This window comes from Ylistrum balloti, unplaced genomic scaffold (assembly GCF_031769215.1).
Source record: "Ylistrum balloti isolate Yb309-2 unplaced genomic scaffold, AGI_CSIRO_Ybal_v1 Utg370302, whole genome shotgun sequence".
NCBI lineage: Eukaryota > Metazoa > Mollusca > Bivalvia > Pectinida > Pectinidae > Ylistrum > Ylistrum balloti.
Window position 1 is genome coordinate 168,995 of NW_026782226.1, and position 16,250 is coordinate 185,244.

Sequence of the window (16,250 nt, forward strand, 5' to 3'; positions counted from 1 at the left end):
ATTTAGTAATGTTATAGGTGAATACACGTTTAAGTCAAATCATGTTAGTTTTAACGAGTGTAAACAATAACGAAAATTGAATATCACTGAAATTGACTTCCATGTTCATTGTGAAGACGAGTTTGACATTCTTTAACGAGTAAAAAAACTAAACCTGATATTTGAATAGAAGAGAATCGATATGCACGGTGTAATTAGACCTGTTCACAACATTGGCTCTCTTTAAAGCATTTACCAGTGAGAATAATATTAAAGCGACGTTTAATTCATATGAATAACATCAAGCAATCAATATGGTTATAAATGGAACGATCAAAACGACGTAACAGTTATAATCACTCCAAATCATTAAGCCTACTCTCCGTTGGTGGCTCGGTTTTCGATCACAAAATGTTATCAGACTAGCTTCCACTTTAAGTCTTTTCTCTTCTAATGTTTACACAAATGATTACCGTTGACCCTGGACATACAAACTGGTAATCCTCAATCTTCAGACAGTGGTTTCAAATCAAAGACGCAAAACAGTGTTTGTTCCCGCTGACCCAACAATTTTAAAACACTTCAGATTATCCAACTGGAACGTTTGTAAACATAACGCAAATACCTCCTTCATATATGTTTCTCATCGGACTCCTTTCAAGACATCCAAATCCATCGGATTGATATACACTTTTCCTTTGGCATGGTATTGATTCTAATAAAAGCGGGATATAAGTTTTGTTATTCCATGACTTGTATAACGTGAAAACAATAAATAATTTTGCGTACCACTGTAACAAGACTGAGTCGTGTATTCGACCAATCCTTGGTCCAATCACGAGGTTAAAGCAACATCGATTCAGCATTGATGTATCGATCGTGCCTTTATGTAGACACCAATTACTAAAATATTTCAGATTGATTTTGATCATTTGTTTACATTTGCTAATTATTTATGAACATAAAAGGAACAATGAGGGTATGTCGATAAAACAGCTTAGTTATTGTTGGTAAACAGAACATTTGGTTTGGATGGCAAAGGCGCCATGATGAGAACGCATGACAAATAAGTACCGGTTATTCTTCTGTTCAGTTTACAGAGGTCAGTTCCGTTTGTCTACTTCCTGACATAGACACATTGTAATCTATATAATAATTGAATGCACACAAGTATGAAAAGTAATAGTCATATAAACATTATATGTTAGTTGTCGACACGCATGACTGCAGATCAGTTGCCAAAAACAACTCAAGTATACATGAACCGCAAAATTGTTCATGCGGAAATCTCATCCTAGGGCGAAACGTGTGAGCACAAAGCCACGCTTACGGTGCAAGTTTATCCTAGTAACAGAAATATGCCTAAAATAGCAGCATTCTGTCGAAACCGCGGCTGTGTACGAGTTATATATAGTTTTTATGTATAGCCTGACGTTGTGAACACACTGACACAGTGACCGGAGAGAAAATCATGGAAAAGGACTCAAATGGATATGTTGGGCGTCTCGCCTCATTTAATTTGTAGCCATAGAAGTCGTGTTTTTTTTTTAACAAAAAAAAACAAAAAATGTCAAAGTAACACTCTTTAAGCGAGGGACGGGTTTGTATGTGAAGTCGTGGTGTTTGTTACACACCGGACGACATGGGGATATGACCGTGTATACTCACGGATAAGTTTGTTGTGTTTATGTTGATTTTGTAGAGGAAGTACGTACTACATGTTGTGCCGGTATAGATTGTCCACAGAGTCGGCTACACAGATAGCGACTTAAGTCGAGGACGTATAGAGTGGGGCTATAGAGCAATACTTGTACAGAAAATCTTGTATCGTTATATAGTGACAGTTATGAAAATGAAATGTGCTCTTTGAAAAGGATGACGACTGTGGTTAATCAGTTGGTATATTAATCAGAGATAATGACAGGATATTGGAATTATTTTCGAGGTGAAACGCGGACAATGTGAATATTTGCAATATACACTGTTTGTAAATACGCGGAGAGATACACGGATATTATTTCGGAGTGGATAACACCGATAGGACACGTGGGAATATCTACGAACTGGCATGTGATGTGATACAGCATTGGTCTCAATTTTGTCGTCCTGGGATAAATAATCAATGGAAATTACACCGTATCAATTACCAGTGCTTTATTGTTCTATAGATTTGTAATAAAGATTGTTTCGTATCGACTTGTGGCCATTCAGCTAATACAACGTTATATTCAGGAAGGTTTGCATTGAATGTATTATGATATTTACATGGATAGTGATATTACATCCTTCTTGCACGATTCATTCGGTGTGTTTCGTAACATGTCACAGGAAAGTGTCCAGTTCAGTATATTACCAGTCACGCTAGGATAGTTACAGTAAACATCATATTTTAATAATTTCTGATTTAGAGATATTGATGTCATTTTACCTTACTGAGGTCGCAAGCGCGGCTTGCTTCATGACAGTTAATGACATTAAATGAGGTCATAAACCGAAAGTAGAACAGATGCCTGATAGAGAGCCTACATAGCCCAAACTATGGACAAAGGTTCACTATGGAACACCATGGAATGTTAGACGTATTAAAGGTAAAGGAAAACCTAGTATATAAAAACGAATTTTTATGTTCCTTTCAACCGAAATATTTCTGCATAAAAAGTAGAGGCTGAATAGATACAAGTACATATCTAACATTTTTCTTTTAAAGGAAATTTTCTTTGAAAGGAAATTTTATTTAATCGCGACGAAAAGTGATATTTTCTTTGCAAAATGAAATTGGTTTTCACATATAGGTTGTTGCCAAATATTCGAAATATTGATTTGTTACGGTACTGATGTTTTAACATTGTGTTATGTTTGCACTTCTAGAACTGAATGTAAACATCACTCACAGATGACTAACCGTGATAGATAAAGAATCTACCACTTAAAAGGTATGTATATTGATAATAATATCCAATTACTCATCAACTGGATGAACTATAAACAGCTTTACTGACTTATATCAGTAATACAATGCATCTTAATATGTAAAAAAATTGTTGGCACTTAATCATTTGACATTCTATGACGAAGTACATGTAGTTATCATAATTCATCATGCAGGTGCTGATAATTGTTTTTTTTCGAGCTTAGTAATGATTTATATAATTATGTATTGGTATGTATGCCCCCAAAAAGGATGCAACACAAATGTATTTTACAGTTTGTGTTTCCATTTCTTCATGTGTGAAAGCAATCACACTGACATAGCAAATATATTATTACGTCTTCCATTTAACGGCAGACTAGTAATTATAGATACATATTTCTGTCAAGTGGTTCAAACATAGGAATTTTAAGTGTAAAATAGTTGTCATGTTTACTTAACATTTAGCATGTGTGATTTTACTTTCACGTCACGTAACTCAGAAGAAATATAATTACCCAGATAGCAATATGATAATGAGTTATGTAACCTACCGGCTACATTTTGTCTGTTTAAAGGACAATCATAAAGACTGCATAATCAACGATTAAGCCAGCATTGAGGACGAAGACAAAGGAAATATGATTGTCTTTATATTTGTTAGTATTTCTGTTTCATGCCTCAGCTCGCTTTTTGAGAACAATGTGAGGCTTAGACCCGATCTACATATCACAGTTTGTAAATGCTAATTATGGTGCGGTTCCTTCAATAGGTGCAAAGCTGAAGATTCTTCCATTTTTCATAATTTGTTACAGTTTTATCGATTTCGTTTCAACGCCATTTTTACACGTTTTTTCCTTCATCATAAGATGACTGCCTGTTTAAAACAACAAACTAAGTTATAATTGTTTTATTGGTGATGTTTGCATACTTATCCCTCAAATTCATACACCATTGTAGATTACTGGTATGAGAACTGTTAAATTTCTTAAATGTTTTATTTCCTTAGCAACATACATCATAAAAGAAGTGCTGTCATGTAGATATAGAATTATGTAAATCACATTTTAATGTAACGTAATTATTATACTTACTCGTACCTTTATTTATCTGTAAAATATATCTTTAAAATTCAAGTTTTGATAGTTTTCTTCGTTGTATATATTTAAAAGACATACTTATGACGTTGATTCGTACCTAAGTAACCTCGGATACACCTGTGTTTATGCCACCTGTGGAAGGATTGGCCGACGAAAAGCCTCGGAGGCTTCAGTGTTTACAAGTGCCTGTGAAACACCACTATGTGAACACGAACAACTATTTATACACAACGGTAATATAAAAGTCAGACTGAAATATGGACATAAGTACAAGATTTATATTCTCGCTAAAAATAATCAAGTTGGCAAATTTTGACATTTTCCTGTTTGTAAATTTTGACCTTAACTATCAAACGAGGAAACGAGGAAACGTCCCCACTTGAATAATGAAGCTGAGTTTAAAAAGAAACACTGTCGAATAAGGCATGTTCATCGGCTTTCTTTCCAATTCTCCCTTTCATTAGATCGGCATTAGAATAGTTTCCTTATATGTGTGTATCGCACGTGCATGATATGCATTTGCGCCATGTCACATTTGAACCATTAATCACTACTATCATAATTATTAAAGTTGTGATTATAATGATTTGTAATAATATTTACAATCCTCATAAATATGTTTGCATCTCAATATAAACTGCAAGTAACGGTGTCCGGTAAATGTCAAACTTTCAATATTCCGGTGAATACTTATCATCGAGTTTGTTTGGAAGATCTGAACAATGAATATAACAACATGCTTTTCAAACACACACACATTTTCAGCTGTTAAAATTCAGCAACTAATTATCCTGTTGTCGGTTTCGGAACATTCATGTCACGAACTTTGTTTTTAATCCGCGTTGAATTATACGTGTTGGTTAAGGAGTCTTAATTGGTCAATTATATGTATAGTTCCTATTATTACATGTACGTCAACACATCATAACGTCATTGTCAAGACGAATTCAAAAGAGTTATATAATATAAGGATTTCGTACCAACCGAGGTGATGATATTTTTTTAAAAAATAAGGAAGTGATACTGTAGTTAAATTGGCGTTATCAAATTGTTTGCGCATTTTCACTTTTAGCATATTAATTATATATCTCGAGTAATTACTATATAATCAACATACATGTAAAGCAATTAACACAATATTTTAGCGCAAAAGACACTACATATTGTACAAAAGACACCATAGATTTAACAAAAGACACTACATATTGTACAAACAGACACTACATATTGTACAAAAAAGACACTACAGATTGCACAAAAAACACTAGAGATTGTACAAAAGACACTAGCGATTGTACAAAAGACACTACATATTGTACAAAAGACCATACATATTGTACAAAAAGACACTACATATTGTACAAACAGACACTACATATTGTACAAAAAGACATATTGTACAAAAAGACACTACATATTGTACAAACAGACACTACATATTGTACAAAAAGACACTAAAGATCGTACAAAAAAACACTAGAGATTGTACAAAAGACACTAGCGATTGTACAAAAGACAATACATATTGTACAAAAGACAATACATATTGTACAAAAAAGACACTACATATTGTACAAAAGACACTAAAGATCGTACAAAAAACACTAGAGATTTTACAAAAGACACCATAGATTGTACAAAAAACCCCTAAAGATTGTACAAAAGACACTAAAGATTGTACAAAAGACACTAAAGATTGTACAAAAGACACCATAGATTGTACAAAACACACTAAAGATCGTACATAAGACACTACAGATTGTTTAAAAGACACGAAAGATTGTACAAAAGACACTAAAGATTGTACAAAAGACCCACAAGTGAATAGCACCTTTTCATAATTTAGAGAGAGATACAGTAGAGCCAAACCATGAATTAAACTGCATCATACAGCTGTTTTGTCCTTCCAGGACTCGTCAGTGATAGTAAGGACATAAAAGTTGAAGCATAGGAAGCGACTAAGAAACTACAAGATTAGCTAAAATGTAGATTTACATTTATCGCATTGTTGATGTGATCAATATAATAAATATCCTCTGTGTTTTTAATGTATTGCAATATTATCTATAACGGAAAAGTGATAGAGACAGGCTTGTTGGAATCGCTCCATGCTGTATTTGGTTTGTTTAAATATTTCTTTAATGCATGTTAATACGGTAGGAAGTCGGTGATAATCACGTTAGCAACGGACATTACTTAAGGTATGGTGTACCTCTGTGATATAAATAGATATACAAGTACTTACATTTTTACACTTTTGTTATGTAGCCGAGAAAAATCGTAAGAGTTTGAGATAAGGTCAGGATTCTGTGTAGGTTGATAATATGTAGTTTTATCGTCTGGTATTTGCCCGGTCAATGGGACGTGTTTTGTAGCCGTTTCAACTCCACAGCAAATGTGCTCGTAGTAATGACATGTCTTCAACCTTGTTTACAGAGTCGAAGTGACAACACAAGCAGCTATCAAATACATAGACTCCCAACGTGTTACTGTAGGTTGGGTAGTCGGTGTACAGTCACAGTACTTCGTACACTAATGGATACTCTCATCAAGTAAGTATTACATATTTATTTATACATTTGAATATTTATGTATATATGTATATTTCTGCATATTTAAACTTTCTAATTACGGGCTTCATTGAGAATAAAATTCATTAATGTATCTTAAACCATAATGCCAAATAGCAAATCACCATTTCAGAAATTGGAAAGTATTATTTAACCTATTCTTATGAATAAGAAGCATTTGAATATCATTAGGAAGACAGTCATACACGAATATCTGCTTTTCATTCCTATTGAATCTCACAACGGACGTTTCTCATTTTCGCTAATAGTTACGAATACTGGGTTATCTACCCCTGGCAATGTAAGTGACTGTGGATATCGATAATCGTATGAGTAACCTGCCGGAATGACGATCTGTGATTGTTAATGGTAATTGTACGAATTTGAAGAGAGCTACATCTGTATTAATTCCTGAACATGTGTTGCAGCAGCAATCCTATACTTTTCTTGAGCACGTTCTGAAACTGCTATAACGCTTCCTGCATAAGCATGTAATCTTGTGGTTAAAGAATTGCAGGTACATGTTCACACGACACACAAGTGAATAACACTTGTCAATAATACATAATAACACATGGTCTGCTTATTGTCTACTAAGTCCCTCAAACGAGATGCCAGTGAAAGGAATTTGACGCAGTAAATGACAAGTCGATATTTGTGGGTGATATCTATGAGATCTGTACCAAATGTAAATAATTTGTGCGACGTGTATATGTTATAAATCTGTTAAATTTACTGTCTCATAACTTTATACTGTATAGTTGGTAATGTTAACGGGTCAAAACTTTTTCGATTTTCATTTAAAACGATCAAATGATATTTCAAAGAATTGAAATCTCACGATCTGGATGTAGGGGTAAATAATTTGTGCGACGTGTATATGTTATAAATCTGTTAAATTTACTGCCTCATAACTTTATACTGTATAGTTGGTAATGTTAACGGGTCAAAACTTTCTCGATTTTCATTTAAAACGATCAACTGATATTTCAAAGAATTGAAATCTCACGATCTGGATGTAGGGGACATGTAATTATACAAACATTTCTCAATATTTCATGGATAAGATTTTCGCGATCATGTTAATGTACGGCGATACGGTAGACTGTATGTAAAGAAATGTTTTATAATTCAGCTAGTCTATGTGTACGTATATTTTGTATGCCAAAGCAGTGACGTAAATATATATACAAATGTCCACCATTTCTTACTTATTTTTCTTAAAATTTAATCAAAATTCGCCACAGTAGATCTAACAGGCATCAAGCATTTACCTGTATGTTACAGTCTATGTTTAATCTAGACGGTAATTTTTCAGTTGAACCCACGTAGACCCGAACACAACTGATAACACTGTTAATTACCTCAATAAGACGACGGGAGACCATTCACCTAAATATAGGTAACCTGATCCTTATTTACACTCAAAGGCACGTATCAGTATATTTAGTCAGGTAAAATGGAATGTTTGTATACCTACAAAATTACATAGAAGAACATATTTAAAACGTATTGTTAGTTTCTTTCATTATATTGTAACCGAGATGAAATTTGGTACGTTTTAAAATTAGAATTCATTAATTATTTGTTCTGGTATATCACACCCTTCTTTTTATACTTTCAACAGATTTCTTTTAGACTTTCTTATTTAAGATGCCGGTGACCGGATACAATGTCTATATGTGTGGACTTTTAATGTACTAGTGTACAATTGTAAGCAGACACATGGCGTGTTCTTGTTTTTTGTCGTGGTATGTTGACGCGGTGATATGGAGATTCTCTTGTGTAAGTGTAAAGCGTACATGAGAATTATCAGTTGAGAAATCTGACACCGTTACAAGAGCTTATACATTTTACCACTGTGTCACCTTGCCCTAGTTATAGACATACATTTTCAACAAAAAAAACACTGTTGTTTTTCCCAAGGTTATACTAAATGGACAAGGTAACATTCTGAATGTTATATATTTTTTTCAAAACCCTATCATCGTGGATGTTATTTGCGTGCTGTCTTTTAGTGACTGATCACTCAAGGCTGTTTAGTACTTTACAATCTTGATGTTTTTACGGACACCATCCTGTAACAGCAGGCTGTATAGTTCTACCAGAGGACACACTGACATGTGATTATCGTATTCCTGGTATGTACGCTTAGTTTTAAATTGCATCATCAAAAATTTCATAAATATTCATTTATGTCTTATTTCGTAAATGGCGCATTTCATTAAGTTACTATGGTATAGATATATATTATATGTTATAAGATATTTGTGTGTGTCATTTACATTAATTTAATAACATATGCAAATTGTCTTGCACACATTGTCAACTATGAACCTGATATATAATATTATCAATGTAACTATTGTGAATTATGTCCTTTTCCGACGGGTTTCTGTGTAGAAGTGCCAATCCCGGCTCAGTAGTATTTGTTTGAATAATATTCACATTTGCGCTGTTCCTTAGATATTGCAATGCACAAAGAATGTAGTACGTGTTAACAGACGATAACACTAATTGGTGACCGTTTGTGTGACGTAATCGATGTCCTTTTTACAACATTGATTTTGCTGTCTCTACAAACAGACTTTAGGACAGTTAACTAATTGATAAAGCATAAACATTCTGTCAAAATATATAGATAATTTGTTAATGTTTGAGGAAATGTTGTAAGTGTCTTTCAACACGTATTGTTAAGAATGAAATCAATCGTCAAACTTGTCTGTGATCAGTAGAAGTGTAATAGAATCCTAACACCACATGATAAACCATTCATTACTTCAGTAGGGTTATATATCTCGGGAATTATTTGACTAAACTCACTCATAATGTGTGTATACTAGAGTCATTGGTACTTGGAAAATCTTCGGAATTTAACTTGGCTGCCGTGACCTCTGACCTTAAATACTTGTTCAATATATTTTCATCTGGTTGATTTCCATGACATTTGAAGTTCAGCTGACACAGATATCCATGTACTCCGATTACGTACTTTTTAAAGGACTAGGAAAGTCTCTTTACATACAGATATATTGCCGTTGACATGCTAGCCTCTGATGATTCTCTTGTCAGTTGGAAAGGTGAACACTGGTTACCTGTTAACATTAATAATACATCATTCTAAAGTTGCATACGCATCTACAGCTAATGTAACAGCTGTGGACTGATCAAATCTAATATTGATAGGAAATGATATTTGTATATAATAGTAAATCAATGAGCTAGTAAACAAATAGTAAATCAATGAATTTGTAAGTGATAGTAAATCAATGAATTTGTAAGTGACAGTAAATCAATGAATTTGTAAGTGATAGAAAATAAATGAATTTGTAAGTGATAGTAAATCAATGAATTTGTAAGTGATAGAAAATAAATGAATTTGTAAATAATTGGAAATACATGAATTTGTAAATGACAGTAAATAAGTACAGATAAAGAGTCAGGTCCTTTCGCGACAGTTACCAGCTATATGTAAGCTAAATACCTGGGATTTTATTACCTTAGATATCATTTACAATTATCAAATGGTATTACACCCAAGTTTCATTTCTACATATTTCTTTTTCGATTTCGAATTTCTCAGAAGAACGAAAATTTAAACAGCCACTTAAAGATACAACTTTCGAAATCTGGACAGTGCCGAACTATTTCATTTCATTCATTTTGATATATTTTAGTCATTGTTATTTTTTTCCAAATAACGACAATGATATTAATTATCCTCAATGATTTATTTTATTGCGCTACGTTTAGGTTGTTATGGTTTGAATATGTACTATATAATACATGTAATGCATTGATCGACTGACTCGCAGCTATTTACATTTTAAAAACAGATTTAGATGAGTGTGGTGTTCTTCAACTTGTTGGTGTTATATTGTAACATAAACACAAAGCCTGGGATGCTAGACTTATGCCTGTAAATTTTCTGTATAGAGAAAGTGTTTATTACTAATCATTAACACAGCTTACGTGATGCGAATACATGCATGATAAAGTACGTAGGTACATATGTACCGAGGTAGATACAGGCTAACTGGTCGTCCGTCTGTTTCTCGTTAAACATTTATTTTTCATCGCTCCATAGGGTAGGTACGTGAAGATTGATTTTGCTCCCACTCTTTGAGTGCCGTAGTAGGTGGCAAACTCTAGTCGCCCCTGAGGGTTGACAAACTCTAGTGGTAAGTGTGGGATGGCATACTCTAGTGATAAATGTGGGATGGCAAACTCTAGTGGTCCCTGTTGGTTGGCAAATTCTAGTGGCCCCTGTGGGAAGGCAAACTCAAGTAGCCCTTGAGGGTTGGCAAACTCTAGTGGCCCCTGAGGGTTGGCAATTTTTAGTGGTAACTGTGGGATGCCATACTCTAGTGGTAACTGTGGGATGGCAAACTCTAGTGGCCCCTGTGGGAAGGCAAACTCTATTGACTCCTGTTGGATGACAAACTCTAGTGGCCCCTGTTGGATGGTAAACTCTAGTTACCCCTGTGGGAAGGCAAACTCTAGTAGCCCCTGTGGGGTTGGCAAACTCTAGTTTCCCCTGTGGGAAGGCAAACTCTAGTAGCCCCTGTGGGTTATGGAGTGATTTCTTCATGTAGGATGTCATCTGGTTAGGTGACATGGGTCCTTATTGTAATGAACAACTGAAAGGTGACTTAGAATCAAACAACAAGAAATCAATTGACAACATTCATTACATGTCGGATGTCAAACGTCTTCTTGGGTGTTTGTTTGACTCAAAGGTCAGAATGAAAGTAGATTACTTTGAATATTTACTTGTGTGACTCAACGAACTGCTACATGATTACCCTTCAGAAATAAAACATCATAAGTAACATGGGTGGGAGCGTTTGGACATTTGACTTCTTGCAATTCCGAGGGATTTTAAGCCAACCATCATCAGGTGCTCGGCTGTTCAAATCGGTCCTTGTTGATGGTCCATGGTCAGTCTGTTCGTCCGCTAATAATCATTGTTATCGTCATTTTTTCAGAAGTATAAGAAGGATATTTCTCAAACTCGATGTGTATGTTCCTAGGTGTGCCCATTGTATTCTTCGTTTGATTAGTGAAACAAAGATGGCTGACAAATTGCCATTTTGAATTTTGGCAGAGAGTTCTGGTTTGATCTTTCTTATATTTCATATGTACGATTCCCTTGTTACTAGACTATTAAAAGGGAAACGAAGGGGAAAGTAAGGAAAATGTTAGTCTATCAGAGAAAAAAAAATAAAGATCGATCATTATTGCTTCAAAGATCCTTTTGAGATCTCTCTATATTTTATATAAACTATTTTTATCTAACTTCTTGTCGCCGCTTTAGGAAGTTGGTCTTTATTTCGAAGTATTACTTGCGAATCTTTAACTGTCAAAAATATATAATGCTTAAAAAGATGTTTACTTAATTATATTGAATGGTTATAAGAATTTTCTGTACGCGTTAAACTTACTCGATTTTAGACATAGTAATTCTCGGAAGTCAATCGCCTTGTATATCATTGTGTATTCAAACCATTCACATCCTCATCCAATTGATCCGAAATACCAGACTCCTATTGAGTAAGTAATTGTGTTCTGTTTAGCGTTGTTTGATGTTACTGTCGATTCAAGTTTCCTCACCACTGAACATAATTAAAAGAGTAATTTTACTTTGTATCCGAAATCAGAAACATTGAATTAAATAGCTCAGAATAACAGAATAGATTGCAAACCACACGATAAAATTCTCGACTTACACGTAATGACATAAGATAAAAAGTATTGCTTTTTCGTTGAACATTCTATAACTTGTATTCGTCGATCGGATAAAGTTGGAGCTTTTTAGTAAAGTATACACAATTAAAGCTAACCATACACTAGCGATATACATGTATCGATCTAGTTCATACACTTAATCATTCTTAGAAAACAACATACGATGTTCGACTTGTTTTACATACGTTTATGATTGATAAACGTTATATGTATAATTGTATTAACTAAACCAGGAAAAACAACACACCATAATAAACACATTTGTCACGCGTAATTTGTAAGTGACCTCAAACGTCAAACGTTATGGGAGACTGTGCGAAAGACACGGAGTTAGCTTATATAACTACGTATGTTACTGTTTCCGGAAGTGTCGCTCACAGCTATACCAGATGTAAGTCAGTGTATATACGTGTCAGTTTGAATCATCCTCCAGGAGAGGGATCTACATGTATGTATATATATATGTATATATTTATATATCTTTGTTGCTATTTTTATATCCTGTTTGATATAAATCTTTATGCCTGGTCGTCTATGGCAAAATCAGGTATACATTTTTTAAGCAGCTGAAAGGATTTAATTTATCTCACTTTAAATATCCGTTATTTGGTATCTATTTATTTATTTATTTTCAATTGATTTATATGTTTGCTTGTTTATTGCTTGATTTATCTATAGTAGTTGTTGAGTTTTTGAAGTATCACTGGTCTGTAGGTTATACCAATCGACGAGTTCCGAATACTTTTCCTTGAAATAGGTGTGGAATTGATAGCATCTGTGTGTGAACATCAAAGCAGAATCTCACGAAAGTATATTTTTTCTCCTAAAATGTAATCGATATTTATCGATTGATTTATAATATAGATATTTCCTCCATCCCTATCTTTGATCTTCATAGTCCGAACAGGCGTGCTCGAAATTTGTCAGACACGTGATCAAACTTTTCTTGTTTTGTCTTCTCTTTTTAATTAGATTGGTCAGTGTTGATTTGGTCAATGCGGTCAGTGTGATGCCTTATTACTTTGTGGCTGACGGGCGGTTGATTTGGTTCGCCATTTGACCAATGTCCAGAGGTTATTGAATTATCGCGTTAATCAAGTTATGGTCATCTGTACCTGTTGTACACATCTGTAGATAGTACGGACAGCGTTTTCTATGATAATGAGAATTATTGACCTTAAAGTCACCGGATGATGACCTACGGGTGCACGTGATGTCTAAGACAAAATGACCATAGAATCAGTAGGACAAACCCTCCGGCGAATGTCCAGCCGTTGATCTTAATGGCGAATTCAACGCCACCTATGAATGTGTAAAACCACTACATACAGAAATGGACTGGACACATTAAGTAAAATAGACTACTCGAAGTGAATATTATCTTCAGTTTTACCATTTTGTGAGATTTATAACAGATTCTATAGAGGGAGACGTGTGCAACTTTTATATGTTTATATGCTTAATCACAACACAGATATTTTTAATATACATTTTTTGTCGATATTTTTATCATACATGTACGCACATATACAGGTATTATGTGTTTAACATTACCCGACATTTTTTTTAATTCTGTGATAAAATAACTTACCATATATACTGTTTTAAACCAGATTTACCTTTGTATATTTGTATATATGCCATTTGTTAGTAAGAAAACTTGCAAATTTCTGTTTGTTTTACAAATATGTAAATTCATATATTCAAAGATAGTATTAAATTCATACGTTCATGGTAATTTTCAAAACCTAATTAAAGATCCCGCAGGTTGTGTTTAGTGCTAATTAAGTTGTTGTCCTCCAACCCCATATCTAATATGAAACTAAGATTTCATTTCCAATGACAATTTAGTGATATTTCATGAGCACCTGCTCCGTGATCTATTCCGGACATATGTCCGTAGCTTTGTACGTGATGCGAAAAGTCTATATCAGATCTCTACTCTTTAGAATAGCTATAATTATGAAGAACCTGACCGCTGGATGGAACTTGTGGTATAGGGTAATGTTAAATTATCTAATCATGGAAAATTTGGTACGGTAATAATATTTTCGATCGGATGGTATCATTTTGTATTTAATCAGATTCAATATCTCCCAGAGTGCATTGCGGTACCCTACAAAACACGTCAATGTTTTGTCGGTACGGGGAGAATAATCCGATTATGATGTTACAAAATTCTAAAATAGAGAGGACGTTTAATTTACAAATTCGAATGTACAATCGCACTGTTGATATACATTTACATAAGCAACTATGTACTGTTATTTTCCTCTCACAGGGAACGATCAATGCCGAAGATTACCGGATCCCATCGGAACATTCCCGCCAATCGACAAGTACTTTCGGAACTTTTGTACGGATACTAGTTTACATGACATAGCTTCCGGCGATTACTGGTGTTTACATGAGGACGTCTCTCTAGACTTTACATTTAATGTATATATTTACAAGGCGACGACATAATTACGTAAATGTAATACCTAGAGGGCAGATATTTGAATGACATGCAACATGTGCTTGATAAAGGACAGTTTGAAACTCGTCGAAGATTGACAGATCGACAAAGAAAATACCTGTCGGAAGATTTACTTACCTGTACCTACACGATATCTGTTGTTACCTGTATCAAAACAACTATTAACTTCAGTGTTAGATTTTGTTAAAATCGATGGTGTTATTGACTACGCGAATATTCTGTGAATAAGAACAACTTTAATGGAATCATGTATACAGGTTAATACTGGACAACAACAGTTGTGGTGGGCCGATTTCAAATAAGATTTGACATTGACAAGAAAATTGGATTTGTAGTGTACCTGTTGGCGCTACCTACATGTCAGACAGGATGTCTTTTTTACCTGGAGGAACGAGACTTTCCAGTATGAAAAGGTAAGATTTTTTTTTATACAAGATCAAATTCAGTATGTCCGTTTTTTTTATGTTGACGATGTACATGTTCCAGACTATTCTGTATAATGAACCACTGACCACTGGTCATTAGTCACGCTGACGTTTGCGATATCTATAAAGCACCGTTTTTCTATATTCATGTAATATTGCACATTCTGAGTTTTTTTTTTGAGATTTTCACTAAGTAGGTAAACAATTCAAAATCTCACCCAAAATTGATCTGTGACACACACAATAATAAAGTTTTTTACGTGAACATTTTTAGTTTTAATCTGAGGTTATTTTCATGGAGTATGATATAAGTTTTATTGAGAACGAGATGAATAGAATGGAGATGTCCTTGTTATAGCTGTTAAACATAAACAGTTAAAACATTTGCACCTCTTCTGTATGTTAATTGCAAAAAAAAATGTTAAATATCAGTCTGTCATTCTTTACAAAATTTTAAAACATTCACGCGTTGGATTCTTTAGGGAAGTTTTAATAAATCCTATTTACCTATGATGATTTATATGTTTCGGAAGCAAACACAAGATGGGCAGACGGCTGAACTGACAAGCCTACATGTTCAGGAAGACTTATGATTTTTTTCTTTTACTTTCTTACCAAGTACTCTATCGTATAGGTCTCGTGAGTATTGTCAGTCTACAATGTTATTTATAAGCACAGCTGGTGTCAAGTGTGTAGCATTGGTCCATGTCAAAACATTTTAGTGATCTCCAATCTGTAGTTTAGGTAAAAGCACGCTGAAAAATCTTAGGCTGGACAGATCTGAATGTAGACTATCGACCATTGGTACCGACATATGACGTTTCCGCGTGATATAGATCAGGAAAAACGTAATTACTTTGCTGAAGAATCAGAAGAACTAGGCAAAGCCGGTTTGACCAATATTAGCTCCACGGCTACTTTCGCTAATGGTGTCCGGAGAGCGATTGACCAATTGACCGGATTGCTCTCTGCAATGATATTCAAAACTGACCTTTTGAAATAGGCAATATGTGTTCCCCGACTGTTTTGCATGGCTCGTAA

The 16,250-nt window shown here is 34.3% G+C and overlaps 1 protein-coding gene across 1 annotated transcript in view; it reads left to right on the top strand.

Annotated features, from left to right (window-relative positions):
* The first annotated feature begins 1,886 nt into the window (after window positions 1-1,886).
* Window positions 1,887-16,250, top strand: part of LOC132553179 (proline-rich protein 5-like) — a 38,847-nt gene continuing 24,483 nt past the window's right edge. Inside the window, exons 1-4 of the mRNA XM_060217405.1 lie at window positions 1,887-2,567; window positions 2,848-2,912; window positions 6,424-6,539; window positions 14,587-15,197. Of these exons, the coding sequence (XP_060073388.1) occupies window positions 15,142-15,197 (56 nt within the window). The 5' untranslated portion in view covers window positions 1,887-2,567; window positions 2,848-2,912; window positions 6,424-6,539; window positions 14,587-15,141. The remainder of the gene's footprint in view (window positions 2,568-2,847; window positions 2,913-6,423; window positions 6,540-14,586; window positions 15,198-16,250) is intronic.